At 42.1% G+C, this 16,549-nt stretch overlaps 1 protein-coding gene across 2 annotated transcripts in view; it reads left to right on the forward strand.

The window, feature by feature from the left end:
* The window catches only part of CFAP99 (cilia and flagella associated protein 99), a 92,631-nt gene that overhangs the window by 30,041 nt on the left and 46,041 nt on the right, over positions 1-16,549 (forward strand). For both annotated transcript variants that reach the window (XM_030565192.1, XM_030565191.1), the window contains 3 exons: positions 6,778-6,890; positions 11,430-11,604; positions 15,641-15,721. In XM_030565192.1, coding sequence (XP_030421052.1) covers positions 6,778-6,890; positions 11,430-11,604; positions 15,641-15,721 — 369 coding nt within the window. The remainder of the gene's footprint in view (positions 1-6,777; positions 6,891-11,429; positions 11,605-15,640; positions 15,722-16,549) is intronic.

Genomic DNA, 16,549 nt, shown 5'->3' on the forward strand with positions numbered 1-16,549 from the left:
CTTCAATCTGAATGGAAAATTAGGAATCTATCCATTAGGAATCTAAACATGGAATCTATTCATTTAATAAGAGAACATACAAGAGCTCTTTAAGGCCCTATACCTATAAAAAATATTTTAGAGGGATAGGTTCCAATCCTGCAATCTCAGTGGGATTCCTCTTATGAAAAAAGATGATTTGCCTATTGGTTGCAGGATCAGGACTTATTATTTTTATTAATCTGTATTATTCTTATATGTGTTTGAGGAAATTGAAGGGTTTGTAAGTTAAAGACAAGGGCAAAAGAGAGTCAAAAATGAAGAAAATAACTTTGAAATGTATTGTGCCATTAGCCTTACACCCCTTTATTTTTATGGCATTTTAGCACTCTGCTGTCTATTGTGCTGTGCAGCAATAACTGATCAGCACAAAAATACATACTGACTTAGTGTTTTGTTTATTTTTAGCCTTCAGGCATCTGTTTTGTTCTGTCTCACATTCCGAATCCCTTCAACCTTGACCACTGCTAATAATAGTGACTTTGTTTTTAATGTGCTTTGAGATCTACTGGTGAAAAACTCTAGGTATTTTGAATTATTATTAGTGTATTATGGGTTAAGAATGTAGTAATGCCTAAGTTAAGATTGCCTAACACTTCCCATTTTAAAAAGCAGTTGTGGCAGGTCCACAGGGAACTATTATCAGTTACTCTGTTAGCTCACATGACTGAGGTCTGTGCTGTGTATATAAAGGTCCCTATGCTGCTGATGACCCAAATGGGTGTCAGTATGATTCCATGTGATGGAATTTTGTGTTTTTTAGTTTGCTTTTTTAAAAACCTAGGAAATACTCTACACAAAAACTACATTAAAATTGTTATGGTTGCAAAGTGAGGTACATAACCAACTTTGATTCACCATGACCACCCCTGGCCTGTGTGCATTACAATACTATCTTTAATTACCTTTAATTAAAGGTAGCCATCCTGCAGCAAAAAAACTTCAGGACCAGACTTCAAAGAGTAACTGCTGAGCTTCAGTTCATCTGCAAATTTGACACCATCAGTTCAGGATTAAACAAAGACTGTGAATGGCTTGCCAACTACAAAAGCCAACTACAAAAGCAGTTTCTCCTCCTTTGGTTTTCACATCTCAACTGCTAGAAGAGGTCCTCATCCTCCGTGATTGAATTAACCTCGTTATCTCTAGCCTGCTTCTTGCTTGCATATATATACCTGCCCCTGGAAATTTCCACTACATGCATCCGACGAAGTGGGTATTCACCCACGAAAGCTCATGCTCCAATACATCTGTTAGTCTATAAGGTGCCATAAGACTCCTTGCTGCTTGTCTTTAATTACATGATCACATACTATTTTATTACTTCAGTAATATATTAAATCATAACAGTGGGCAAGATTAATCCCTGGTGTAATTCCATTGGTTTCAGTGGAATTACAAGAGGGATGAATCTGGCTCATTTTCTATGAGTGGTGGAACTTAGAGCACTTGAGGACAGGCTATCAGTGCCTACACTGAAGAAATTATCTTTGTACCAGGCAGTCTTTTTTTCAAGATGAGTAAGCAAAATAAGATCATTACCAAAATGATAGCTCTGTGATTTCCCTTACACGTTTGATACTGATAACATCAGAAGATAGGTGTTTTAATAGCAAAGAGACAAATAATCACTAATGAGGATGCTACCTACTCACAAGTGATCAAAAGGAGGGCTGAAATGCAATGGAATTTTTCTCATGACTCATTAAATAGTTTCATAGGGCTGGATTCTACCCACACTTACACTCTGTGCAACCCTGTGACGTGCATCGTTAAGGCCGATTTGTGGACTTTGGCACAAACAATCTCCTAATCAGAGCTGGAGCTTGGCATACTCTGGAATGTGTGTCCAAGAGTGGCATTCAAAGCCTTCTCTGGCATGGCACATAAAGAGCCTCTACAGACTCATGCACAAACCCCTGACTCCTTCTGTTTTGTCTGTCCCTGAGGACTGAGGCAAGAATACACTGGTCACTAAAATATACATCACAGTAGAAATATCTAATTATGCCTTTCACAACTCTGTATATTTGAGACAACTCATAGTGTTTGATTACTTAATTAGGCACTTTTCCCTAATAGAGTATGAAATCTTCATGGCCAATATGTAATTGGGCTACCAGAAGGAAGCCTCCGGGGACAATAGCCATCTGTTAAAGATGTATGTAGTGTTGAAGCCATGTCGGTCCCAGGATATTAGCAAGACTGGGGGAGGGAAGAGTGATGTAATATTTTTTACTGGACTAACTTCTGTTGGTGAGGGAGGCACGCTTGTCTCTCTCTCACCAACAGGAGTTGGTCCAATAAAATATGTTACAGGTTTCAGAGGGGTAGCTGTGTTACTCTGTATCAGCAAAAACAATATGGAGTCTTTGTGGCACCTTAGAGACTAACAAATTTATTTGGGCATAAGCTTTCATGGGCTATAATTCAATTCATTGGATGCATGGAGTGAAAATATAGTAGGCAGGTATAAATATACAGCTCATGAAAAGATGGGAGTTGCCTTACTGAGTGTGGGGGGGTCAGTGCTAACGAGGCCAATTCAATCAGGGTCGATGTGGCCCATTCCCAACAGTTGGCAAGAAGGGGTGAGTATCAACAGAGAGAAAATTACTTATTGTAGTGACTCAGCCACTCCCAGGTTTTATTCAGGCCTAATTTGATGGTGTCAAGGAGAAGATCAAGAATGAGCTCTCAAAACTGGAGACTCTCATTAAAAAAAACAACCTTCCACACAAAATTTCTCATGGCTGGACTTTACAAAAACTAAATAAGCCATTTACAACACACACTTTGCTTCTTTACAGAGGAAAAAGGACACTAAATTATCTAAATACCTACATGCCACAAGGGGCCACATCAGTGGTACCCTTAACTCACCCAACAATATTGTTAATCTATCCAGTTATACTCTTAGCCCGGCAGAAGTGTCTGTCCTATCTTGGGGCCTCTTCTTGTGCCTCACCATCCCCATGAACATGATATAGTTCTGCGGTGACCTGGAATCCTACTTCCACCGTCTCCAACTCAAGGAATATTTCTAGCACACCACTGAACAGCCCACTAACTCACAGAAACCTTCCTACCAACTCTACAAGAAGAAGGATTCTGCATGGACTCCTCCTGATGGTCAAAACAACAGACTGGACTTCTACCTACAGTGCTTCCACTGATGGATGGGCTGAAATTGTGGAAAAGCAGCATCACTTGCCCATGGAAGCTTATGCCCAAATAAATTTGTTAGTCTTTAAGGTGCCACAAGGACTCCTCATTACAATATATTAGTTCACCCATCTTGTCCCACCTGCTAAAGATAGCAGTTAGAAAATCATGAACTGGTAGTTACTGCCAACTCAAGAACAAGAGTTGTTAAAAGTTAATTGATCTGAACATTTTTTTAAATAAATTTTGTCTGCTTTGGGTAAGAACTGATTCATTATCTTTTATCGGTATATATTATTGTTTCATCTGCCTTGAAATGGTAGCTGCAAGCACCATGCAGAGGATGATTAAGCAAGATCCAGGGGGTCTAGTCCCTGCAGTCAGAGGGAGCTGAGACAGAGCAGTGAATCAGAGGCATAGCGGCAGGTGGTAGCACAATGCACAATTGATTGCTGCCTGATGGAGTGGGCTGAGTGAGAGGAATATCAAGGATGCAGGAAGGGAAGGAGGAAATGAATCCATATGGAAAGAATGGTCTGCCAAAGAGCAGCAGTCCTTGACGCCGGTATTGGTTTAACTAAATCACTTTAAAAACACCTTTAGATTAACTGGTGCAACTTAGTGTGTAGATAAGGCCGTCAGTACATCACCACTATGGAAAAATACCATGACATTGGACCTGATTCTCTTCTGCCTTGTGCACTATGTCAGGGGTGGGGAGCCTTTTTTCTATCAGGGGCTATTGATCCACAGAAAAAAATAAATTACAGATAAAAAGCAAGGATCTGATCCAAAACCTATGCCGTTGACTACCCTGGTCTTTGGATCAGATACTGTGATGCAGTTCTTGCTGTAAATCATCCCTACCATGCCCTGGTGTTGTTGTGTGGCTCTTCTCTGAATTCCCCATGGTTTGTCAGTATATTTCTGGGGGGCCCAGAGCCAAGTGCAGGAAGGTCGGGGGGGCTCCTCCCTAGAACTGGACAGAGAGGAGCTGTCCTCTCCCTGCTCCAGGGTAGGTGGCCCAGTGGCATAGCCAGGACAGGACACTTGGACGGGCCCCGACTTTGGGTGGGTGGGCGGGCAATGACGGGGCTGCATGGGGGGGCAGGATGGATTGGCACCACCTCTCCCCCACCCCCTCCAGCTGGCCTTGTGGGGGCGATGGACCCAGGTGCACCAGCCAGTTGAAGGGCCCCAGGCACGCACTCAACTCTGAGAGGAAACGCCGCTCTCCAGCAACAGTGGCTCCCATCCCACTGCCCATGCCAGGCCTGGTTCCCCAAGCTGCAGGCCTATCCTTTCTGAGTATTCCTCTGCCACCGCTGGGCCGTTCGCTCACCCACCCTACTCCCAGTGGCAGATTAGCCACTGGGCCAAGGGGATGTGCGCAGGAGCCCCAGCCAATTGTGGGGCCCCCACACTCCCACCCACTCTGACCCCCTGCCCAGCGTTCCTGCTGGGGAACAGGGTCAGGGTGCAGGGGCTTGCCCCACTCAACCCACCTGGTGCTCCAGCCAGGGAGCGGGGTCAGGGTACAGGGGCTTGTGGGCGGGCACATCCCTGCCCCCCAACCCCCACCCCTTGGCTGGAGTGCTAAATGTTCAGAGCAAGGCAAGCCCCCAACCCTGCTCCCCAGCTGGAGTGCCAGATAGTCAGAGCGAGGCGAGCCCCCAACTCTGCTCCCCAGCTGGAGCACCAGGTGGGCGGAGCGGGGCGAGCCCCTGACCCCACTTCGTAGCTGGAGTGACAGGCAGAGTGGGGCGAGCTCCTGACCCCGCTTCCCAGCTGGAGAGCCGGGCAAGCTCCAGACCCCACTTCCTGGCTGGAGCGCAGGGCGAGGAGGGTTAGGCAGGGCCAGATGAAATTAAGCAATGGGACGGATCTGGCCCATGGGTCATAGGTTCCCCATGCCTTCCCTATGTGATGACATTTACACCTGTGCAAACTGTGTGTAAAATGTTACTGTGCTAACATGGTACTGTTTTACATCCAGATTGCACAGATGTAATGACACTATAAGATGCAAAGTAGTAGGGAATCAGACCTATTGATTCTACAGGGGAGGATCCTACATTTCCCTATATGCAAGGAGAATGATTTGCTAGACTGGCTAGGAGGAAGCATATATTTCATTGCTGTAGAGCTAACAAAAAAGTATTCCACAAAAATTAGAATCACAAATAAAACAACATTATCCATACCCTAAGGTTTATTTCATTTTCATACCAGGCCTTTTGGGGCTGAATGAAGTGTCTGCAGTTTTCCAGAACTTGATGGACTAGGTTCTTCAGCCACCCAGCCAATATGCTATGCAGGGTTCGGCAACCTTTCAGAAGTGGTGTGCCAAGTCTTCATTTATTCACTCTAATTTAAGGTTTCACATGCCAGTAATACACTTTAACATTTTTAGAAGATCTCTTTCTATAAGTCTATAATATATAACTAAACTATTGTTGTATGTAAAGTAAATAAGGTTTTTAAAATGTTTAAGAAGCTTTATTTAAAATTAAATTAAAATGCAGAGCCCCCCGGACCGGTGGCCAGGACCCAAGCGGTGTAAGTGCCACTGAAAAATCAGTTTGCATGCCACCTTTGGCACCCATGCCATAGGTTGCCTACCCCTGTGCTATAGGATGTAGTAGTGTACAACTAGGTTGGGAGTCCCCTCTGACTAAAGTGGAACAGTCCTCTAGGCATTAAAGTAGGCTACCTGGACAGTTGATCCTTCCAGATGCGTGATAGTTAAAAATGAGACAAAATCCCTAGATACTTCCTTGCTAACTATAGGCCTGACGGGGCCATTTCCAAAGTGCAGGCCTCGCAAGATTTTTCCCCACTCACTGTCAGTTCCGTCACTTTCATTTCTAAGGGTTGTGATGGAAAGGTCAAAGTCCAGATTTGGAATTTTTCCTGAAATCAGTGGCCCATAATGAACGAGAGTACCATATTTCAAGATTCTAGTTCAAAAGGCCATTGAAATAGTTAAAATTCTATAGAACGGCTGATGACCTTTTGGTGAACTCCAATAGGAAAGTGGAAGTTCAAATGTTGGATCTTCTTTTTTCCAGTATTCAGAGGCCCAGAATGTGTGAGTGCCAAATTTCAATCTTCTAGTTCAATGGGAACAGGACATTAATTGTATCACAGTCATCTTTATTGTATAGCTACGTTTACTAGACTATAATCATTGCTTTATAGTACCCAGTTTTTTTCCAGACACAAACTTGTGTCCCAGTATTATGATGTTTTAAAGGGCAGTAATTTGGAAGCAAGGTCACACTGCATCAAAACATCATATTACTGTGAGCATGGGGTTGTTTTTCAGATCCACAAAAAGATTTTAGGACTTATTAATATTTCACAAGGTATGGCTTCAGGACATAAGGTTGCTGCAACAAAACTTAAATGAACATACAAGTACTGGGGGGTGTATTAATTACAATTATAGTATAATACACAAGCAAAGTCTGCAGCAGTGTTTCTAAGAAAAACTGTGTAATCTCCATGTAAATATTGCATGTAACTCAAGTCTTCAGTTCATTAAATTTGAAAGAAGTATTCTCTTGTTAGTTTCTTAGATTCTTCTTCAATGTATTGAATTTGAGTACATGGATAAAAGATGAATGGAGTCAGATATATGATTCTCTTTATGTAAAAGAGAACTGGATCGATCCATTGCTAGGGTAAGTACTAAATATTCAATATATTTGAAAGTATAAAGGTGACATCATGGAAAAAGGCCCTCCTGAAAATTCAGTTTGCTTTAAAATATATTTCTTTGCAATTTGCTGTGTTTATAAAACCATATGGTCCAGTCCTGCTCCTATTGTAGTCAATGTCAAAACTCTTATTGGCAGACCCTTTAATTTATCCATAAGTGAGTTCCTTAGCTCAAAGAAAAGTTCTCTCATAGATGTTACACACTAGTTCCCCAATCCAATAAAGTACAGAAAATGAAACCAGAACACATAATATTAAAATCAGATTGAAATCAAAGGGTCAAACAACTGTTTTATAAAATTAGGCTTCAATCCAACAAAACTTTAAGCACATGACTAATCCCACTGACTTCAGTGAAACAACTCTCATGGTTGAGATTGCATATGTCTTTAAGTGCTTTGCTGGGTCAGGACTCTAGGGCTGTCTGCAAGTTCAACAATAGTTCTAACATGTAGACACAGGGCCAAACTCTGTTAGACTAAGCATATACCAGCTGTGTCCGGTGATACAGAGTATAAACCATCATCTAACTCAGTTGTTAAATTCAGTTCAGTTTAAAAAAACACTGTTTAGGTGGAAGCAAAGTAGTAAACACAGTGGTATAAATTCTGTTTTGAAATACACACACAATTACAGTAAAGTCAGCGTGAGTTGCAGATGTGTGTGTGCTGGCAGAATTTGGCTCATTCCATCCCCAGTAATTCAAAACACAATGGTTGCTTCCAGTGACTTATAAATATTTTTAAACCTGAGATTAGTATTTCATTAGGTGTAAGCCCACTGAACCTGACTGTCATTTACACTCAGTGTAAAGGGCTCTTAAAATGGACATACATTAAATTTACACCCTCTTTGAGGGCACTTCTTACACTGTTAGAGTGCTGTAAAACACTTGAGAGTTTTATGAATATCAGGGGCATTGTTTTTGTTAGTTCTTGTATCATCTTTTCTAAGTATTGGTCCCTCTTTTGGTACTGTAGAGCCTGAGCCTGTATCTTCTGCTGAGGCAAAATTCTCATCAGAATCAACAGGCACTTGGCCTGAATAAGGAGTATAGGACTGGACACATAAAGTAGAAATATCTAGTAGATATTATATAGCGATGAATACTCATGGCTCCGCTTTCCAGGGGCAGCAGAAGCTTCTTAAAAATGGGGGGGTGTCACTGGAACCCGAACCATTGCCCCGCCCCACACACACTGCCACTTCCCCCCAAGGCACTGCCCTTGCTCCACCCCTTCCCCCCAAAACCCTGCCCTGTCTCTTCCCCCAAGACCCCACTCCCCACTCACCCTTCTCTGCCCCTTCCCTCTGCTTTCCCTTAGGACCGATAAAAAGGGAGGGCCCATGTCCTCCTAACCACCCTGTTCCAGCGCCCTACTGCTCTCCGTAAGTGTACATATCTCACACAGAAGTCAATGGGAGTTGCTCAAATGCATCCAACAGCCCTATTTGGCCATTAGGTTTGAAATTTTCATCAAAGGGTTGAAAGTGTAACCATGAGTAACAAACGACAGCCTCAAATGTGTTGAATGTACTTTTGTTCACTGGGCCTGCTCCAGCTTCACTGAAGTTAGTGAAAAGAATCCTACTGACTTCAACGGCAGTTGGATTGCACAGTGGGCTAGATCCACAAAGGAACTTAAGTGCCTTGCCACCCAGTGGAATCTACAGCCCTGAGTTTGCTGCCCAGATTCCCTATACAGTGAATGGTAGAGATAAGCATCTAAGAAGGGTATCCACAAAAGCCAGAACACTGAGGAGGGAGAAGCCTAAGCTAGCCAATAGGAAAGGCTGAGGAGGGGGTGGGTCATAAGCCCCCCCCCTTCAAAGAGACTTAGAACCCTCTGCTGGAGTTAGGCACCTAACTCATATCTTGCAAAAATGCTGGGGCAGAAGTGGTGGTGCTAGTTAGAGCATTCACCCAGGATGTGGAGGAGCTGTGTTCAATTACTCTCTCTGCGTGACGGTGCAAAGGGATTTGAACTTGTTTCCCCCTGCTCTAGAGAATTCCCTAACCACTGGACTGTGGAATATTCTGGGGTAGGTTTTTCCTAATCTCTCCTGCTGCAGCTGTTTCCTGGTATATAAATAGTTAAATATGCTTTGGGGCAGAGGAGGTGTGAGAATAATTCCACAGTCTAGGGGTTAGGGCATCATGTGGTGTGTGGTGGACTCAGGTACCAGTCCTCCTGTTTCAATGTAAATTAAATTATTTATACACAGTAGAACAGTTTAAGCAGGAGAGACTAAGAAAGATGTACCCCAGAATGCCTTCTAGACCAATGGCTAGTGCTTTCTCCTCCAAGATGCAGCAAGGGAGACTTAAATTCATAAAAAAAGAATGGTCATATTAAGTAGGGTATTTCTGTGCCAGAGACACACACAGAGAGAAATCTTAAGTGGGGGGGGGGAATAGCTCAGTGGTTGAGCATTGGCTTGCTAAACCCAGGGTTGTGAGTTCAATCCTTGAGAGGGCCATTTAGGGATCTGGGGCAAAAATCTGTCCAGGGATTGGTCCTGCTTTGAGCAGGGGCTTGGACTAGATGACCTCCTGCTGTCCCTTCCAACCCTGATATTTTATGATTCTAGGTCAGACCAGTGGTTCAAGCTAGCTCAGTATCCTGTCTTCCAGCAGCAGCCAATGTCAGATGCTTCAGAGGGAATGAACAGAGAAGGGCAATTATCAAGTGTTCCACCCCCTGTTGTCCAGTCCCAGATTCTAGCAGTCAGAGGTTTAGGAACACCCAGAATATGAGGTTATGTCCCTGACCATCTTGGCTAATAGTCATTGATGGGCCTATCCTCCATGAATTTACCTAATTCTTTTTTTAACCCAGTTATACTTATTCATTTTCTCCACACCATTCATGATTTTAGAGACCTCTGTCATATCCCTCCTTAGTTTTCTCTTTTTTAAACTGAACAGTCCCAGTCTTTTTAATCTCCCCTCATACAGAAGCTGTTCCATACCCCTAATAATTTTTGTTGCTTGTCACTGTACTTTTTCTAATACATCCTGGATTAGTGCTTAACCATGGGCTAAAAGTTGGAGGGCGGGGACTTCTCTTGCAGCTCCTTTGTGTGGGTTTAGGCATGTTCAGAGCATGCCTACCAGATTGGGCCCTGCAGGGGCATGTGTAGTTTGAGGATCCCACTGTGGCTTAGGCATGATATAGATGCCTGAATGCTTAGATTGAGATGGCTGTGCAGATGCTCATTGGCAGAAATTTAACAACTAGAGGACTTTAATGGTGGAAGTTTAGGCATCTACAGAATTAGGCATCAGATGAGTGGGGCTTTGAGGATCTTAGTGGTACTTAAATGTTGCATTTAGGTGCATAAGACCTTTTGCAGATCTAACTCTGACTCCCAGAATTACCCATTGGCATTACATCAGAATTATTTTACAAACTAAGATTCATAGAATATCAGAGTTGGAAGGGACCTCAGGAGATTCTGAAGCTCCTTTTACATTCTCAGTGAGAGAGCTGAACTACATCATAAGGGGTGGAACGTCATTACACTATCCCTCTCTGAGATGAAAATCTCAGTTATTCATTTACTCCCACCCTTTCTTTTGATGATGTGAGTGGCTGTAAACACATCACAAGCCTATGTGCTCTTATGACAAAGAGACTCTAAAACCAGAGAGAAAGAGGTGAAGATCACAGAAAAGTATTGGTTTCTGAAGCATTTGTGAGATCAAGAAGGCAAGGTCTCAGTTAAGAGATGTTGCTCTTTCATTGCATTGTGACTGATGAGACTCTCAAAGTAATGCAGACCTTCAGTATTCAAGACCTGAATGTTTATGTATAGGATAGTAATGTGTCTTATTTAAGTGTTAAGGACCAAATTACATTCATGTATTCCCCATTGAGTTTGGTGGGGTTTGCTGTAGTGTAATTGAGAACAGAATTTGGCTTTAAGCTTTGAATGTTTTAATTCTGACACAAAAATAATGCAAAACAAAAAACCCAAACCATGTTGGATGTCCCACCAGCTTCACTTTTTGTTTGAGGGATTCATTTGCTGAAGCAAAATTATTGATGTCCTTCCAATTTTTGGTTAAATGAGATTATGCTAGTGATACACTCGCTCTCTGTCAAATAATATCAACAATATTACTTAGACCATTGTCTATCTTTGTTCCTTTCATCTGTACCTACTTTGTTTATAATAACTACCTCCTGACTTGCTGTCTGACACTGTTATAAAATGAACTTGCAATGTGCTTGTTTAGTCAGCATAAATTATGGTCGTTTCACCTCAGATAAACAGTTTTATTAGAAATAGACTAACTTTTGTTCAAGAAGCAAAGTAACATTTTTGAGTGCCATAGTTTGTTCCGCTAATCATTGGTACAAATAATTTGATCAATTGGTATAAACAGAAGAGCCAAAGTATTATCAAATCTGCATCATTGCCAATCTCAGACGCTGCATTATTATGAATTTGTATAAGAAAAAATGAAAATAAGATTTAAATGTATTTTTTTAAAGATGGCAGCCAAAAATAGAACAACTGATCAAGCAACTTGCTGACAGATTAGCTAATCGTGTTACCACTGTAAAGACATCAACGGTCACAAAGCCAAAGGAATTTGATTTGACCACCCCTAAGCCACGAGCCATACCAATACCTGAGCCAATACCATTACAGGAGAAGCATCAACCTGTGAGTGGTTTTTATTCTTTGAACAGTGTTAAGTCGTATGTGTTTTGTACTCAACCATACTATATGGTTAATAGTCTCTTCCTTGAAGTTATTTGAATCTAAAATAATTGAAGAAGAGCTACCAACACTGATGGAGTAACAGGAAACACTTGGTGTTCTGAGTTGAAGGCTAAATTTGTAGAAAATAATTCATAATATCTTTAATCGATGTAATTGGTATTTTCTAAGCATATCATAGATACTCTTCTATAGCAAGGGAAGGAGAGGGTAGCAAAAAGGTGGCTCCTACAATTGTTTGGAAGATAGAAAAAACCCAATGAAGTAACAGTTTATTCCTTGCCCCTTGAATGTGTAACCTAACAGGTTGCTGCCAGCCCATTTAATGTGTAGATTATTCTGCTTTGGAGATCTACAGGTGTATATGGAAATAAACCCTCAAACTGTAACTTTTATAAAAATATATGGGTGTGATCCTGCTCCCCATCAAAGTAAATGGCAAAGCTCCCAGCAATTTCTTTGTAGGCATAACCAACCCTAGATTTGCAGATCACCCTTGAGGATGGAATTTCATTGCCTGTTATATATCAGAGGGGTAGCCATGTTAGTCTGGATCTGTAAAAGCGGCAAAGAGTTCTGTGGCACCTTATAGACTAACAGACGTATTGGAGCATGAGCTTTCGTGGGTGAATACCCACTTCGTCGGACTTGCTCACACTCCAATACGTTTGTTAGTCTATAAGGTGCCACAGAACTCTTTGCCGCCATTGCCTGTTATGTGGGTTTGTGGTGTACCTTAATGTTAATGGTTAACATTTAATATGTATTGCTCACATGTTATTGAGTGCAGAGGTTTTCTTGAAGGCCTGACTCTGTTTGTCTTTCTAACTTAAGCAGTCACATTAGGTAATATTCTAATTTCAGTCACATTGGTGTAATTCTGGAGTGACACAATGGACTTCAGTACAGGTTTTTGGTTAAAGTAAACAGGATTTGGGCTAAGGTTGCTATGATTCACTGAATAAAGACTCCATGGTTGTTTGTATTTAGTTTAATAGGCAACTGAGTTTAGGGCTATAGCTCTGGGATTATCTATAACCTTTTATTAGCACATTAGGTTCTTAATAATACAAATGTTGAATGCTTACAAAAATCATTTTGCATCTTTGGGTAATAGTGCAATTTCATGGTAGCATATTGTAGAATTAATAGAATTTCACATTGAAACAACCAAATACCAGGTTCTGAAAAATTTCATTTTTTTAATCACTTATTCAATGTAGGAATGAATCATTTTATTATCATCTTTATACTATAATCTTCCTGAGAATAATTTTGCATTAACTCACACATATTTATTGAAGTTCATTTGTGGTGCAAGGATTATATTGGATTTTATTTAAATTCAGATCGAGTCTGCCAGATTTGTTTAAGTGTTCATGAAAGGGAAAGTCTAACATCATTGTCACAATATGAGAAGACACTGTGCTAACTTCTGGACATAACTGGAGATGAGCTTTGATTCTAACCTGTAAACCCATTGTCACTATTACTAGTTCAGATCCTGGAGCTCTCCAAAACAGAGAGTGATAATCATGTTGAATTGTCTATTAGTTTCCTGATATGGACTAGAGTCCTCATAAAACCTAGGTTGAGACCATGATATTTCTTTTGAAGTTGCAGCAAATTTGGGTGGTCCCTCACAGCCAGCCCAGATTGCATGGTGTGGGCTAGGAAGATGGGCCTGCAACCTTGGAATTGGCTAGTATGTGGTTGGTGGCTGTGCGTTAAAGGGTGGCCCAGGCAGAAGTAGGCCTCTTCTTACTTCACTCTGTATACTGCTGATGATCAAATAGTGACCTCATGGCCAAAGCTTTATAATTTCTTGTCTCCCTCCTCATTTACACACTCCTAGCCATTTGCAGACATGGCTTTTTTCAAAGAAAGGCTAGTGGTTTAGGTTGGGATTTTAAGAGGAACAGAAGGGAGCTAGGTGCTCAACTCCAATTAACATGCAATGGTATTTAGACACCTAAATCCCCTAGGCTTCTTTGAAAATCCCAGCCGTGATTTATAGTGTAATCTAATCCATTCCTTTAGTATTAATACTATTTGTGATGAAATTATTACACAGCATTATTTTTACTATTTGTGATGAAATTATCACACAGAATTATTTTAGGTTTGTCTAGAATTAAAATGTACACATTGAAATGCATTAGGGTGCATTCAGCCCAGGCATCTGAGGAAGTGGGTATTCACCCACGAAAGCTCATGCTCCAAAACGTCTGTTAGTCTATAAGGTGCCACAGGATTCTTTGCTGCTTTTACAGATCCAGACTAACACGGCTACCCTCTGATACTACTCAGTCCAGATAAAAGTTCTTGTAATTCCATGGGAGTTGTACATGTTAGGACCAGGGCCATATTTAGCCCACTCTTTATATGTTTCCTTGACCTTTTCCCTTTAACTCTGTTTTTTCTTAAAAATAATAACAAAATTAACAAACCCACTTGGCTAACATACAAGGTTTTATTTGGTAATATATTGATAATGTAATACTTAAACTCTATAATCTTGTTAAGTGTCAAAATAGAAGCTCTTCATACAATATACATAAAATTACCACTATCCTTGTCCATCTCACAACAATAATTTTTAAGGAAATACAAGAATGGTCACTGCCAAAGCTGAGAAGTGTTTACTTGCTAGGTATAGTTTGTATTCCCTTCCACTCTTGCTCCTCCACTCTTAGTTTATGTTCTCCAGGCACTGTGAAATTGCCTCATTTCCATCCGATCTAAAACATTACTACTTGTGTGTATAGCTTTGAGTGGTTAAATAAAATTCAGCTGATACCTTACAAATCATTTGTCCAGTTGTCTCTTAATATTTAGGGCCACACTGTGCCTTTAAGGCACTGGGGCCGGCTCCAACTTTTTTGCCATCCCAAGCGGCAAAGTAAAAAAAAACAAACGATTGAGCTGCTGCCAAAGTGCCACCGAAGAAGAAGGGGAGTGAAGGACCCATTGCCAAATTGCTGCCAAAGACCCGGACGTGCCGCCCCAATAACGGACAGAGTGCCGCCCCTTTCTATTGGCCACCCCAGGCACCTGCTTCCTTCGCTGGTGCCTGGAGCCGGCCCTGAAGGCACTGGTCTGTGTTACAGGTAGTACAGAGTTACACAGCCACTAGGGAAGCTTTGGGAGAGATTGTGTCTCCAGGAGCACACCTATTACATAACCCATTAGAAGGCTACATCATGCTGCTCCTCTCTGCCTTCATGCATTTGGTCAGCAATTCTGGCCAGAGCAGAGAGGGGGCATGGCCCGGTCTCTTCCACCTCTCCCACAGAAGTCCTCAGAGGCCAACCCATACCAGACATGCCCTTTCCTTATATCCTTTGCTGGGTCATGTGTCAGACAGGTAGATCTTAACCCTTTCCTGGATGTTTTACTGTCCTACTTTCCAAGACCTTGAGTGCCTCTCTAAACCTGTGAATGCTGCTGTGAGGACCCTCTCAACTCTCAACCCCCAAGCAATTCTGTACCCACAACTGGCAACCCCTATCTAGAAGTATAGTGGAGCAAGAAATATGTAGGAAAGGACAGCTGGCCTGATTCTCCCTCAGGCAACTTCACGTTGATTTCCCCTTTTCACTTTGTGAGCACAGAATTTCTTTCTCCTTTTGGCTTTCGCCTGGCAAAGATGGACTTTTAAAAAAAAACTGAGTTAACAGCTCCTTTGGCTGACAGCACGTGGGACAGGGTTGACAAGGCCTGGACAGCCCCAGCCAAATAGCGATGCTTGGTGGATATTTATCCCTTTTATGCATTCAACCTCTAAAACTTTACTGTTCATTTTATGGCAGTAACAGAAAAGAAATCACTACTTTTAAATAACTACTGTATTTTTTCATTAGGGATAAATATCCCCACACACACACACACACACACATGCACACACACTAAGATTTATTGTTTGAAACATTCTGTCTTTCATACCCTGTATTACAGAAATTTCTGCCTTTTAATATAGGTTCCTCGGAGCACCTACAAACCTCCAAAGGAAAAACAGCACCTGCAGGAAATCAAGTATAGAAATCGCCGAAGAGCAGAGGTAAGTGTAGCATGATTTTATTGTTAATTCTCCCTCTCCTGCATCTGTTTGTTCTTTGATGTAAATTACAGTTTTCACAGCTTTAGGGCTCTATCCAATGCAAAAATGCTTCTGCAGCTGCTGGCCCACAGATCCTGTCTTTGAGCAATGAAGGCTGCTTCCTCTATCCCTTTCCCCAAACCTTTGTCTGTGTTGTCTATTTTATTGTAAGTTCTTCAGGGCAGAGACCATCTTCTACTCACTGTTTGTTGCAACACAAATAATAGCAGTACAGTTACAAGGAGTAGTGCTTGTGGAGGCAACCATGTGATGTTATCCTAATGTAGCCAGTCAGGATTGCTCCATTTACATTCTCATTCTTACATCAGTGCCCAGTGCCATGCTGTTCCCCCCTCCATCTGCACTGACCCTATGAAGGAGTCTATGGTCTGGAGATAGCCCAGTGAAGGCTCTCACCTCCCCCATGCCTGGCTCCTGCTCCACAGAGGGACTATGGAGACAGTTTCTCTCCTACTGTGTTGAATAGTTTGAGGGGCATTCCCCACTGCTTCTCCACTACTCCCCAAGGAGAGGACACGAAGGAACTTTCACCCCACTGCTTCTTCTCTTCCCTACTATAAGGTATTAGTGGCCTTTCCTACACCCCATTGCATCTACTGCTTCACCTGACTCCAGAGATAAGAGGTCAGGGTGCATGGCTGGGGTATTTCTCCAAGCCCTGCTTGTTCTCTCTGCCCATGTGGAGGGGGGCACTGGGGAACTTCCCCAGCTCTGTGGAACCCTACAGAAATCCAGGAGAGGCTGCTCCTTTGCTCGCATAGGACACAC

Source organism: Gopherus evgoodei, chromosome 5 (assembly GCF_007399415.2).
Source record: "Gopherus evgoodei ecotype Sinaloan lineage chromosome 5, rGopEvg1_v1.p, whole genome shotgun sequence".
NCBI lineage: Eukaryota > Metazoa > Chordata > Testudines > Testudinidae > Gopherus > Gopherus evgoodei.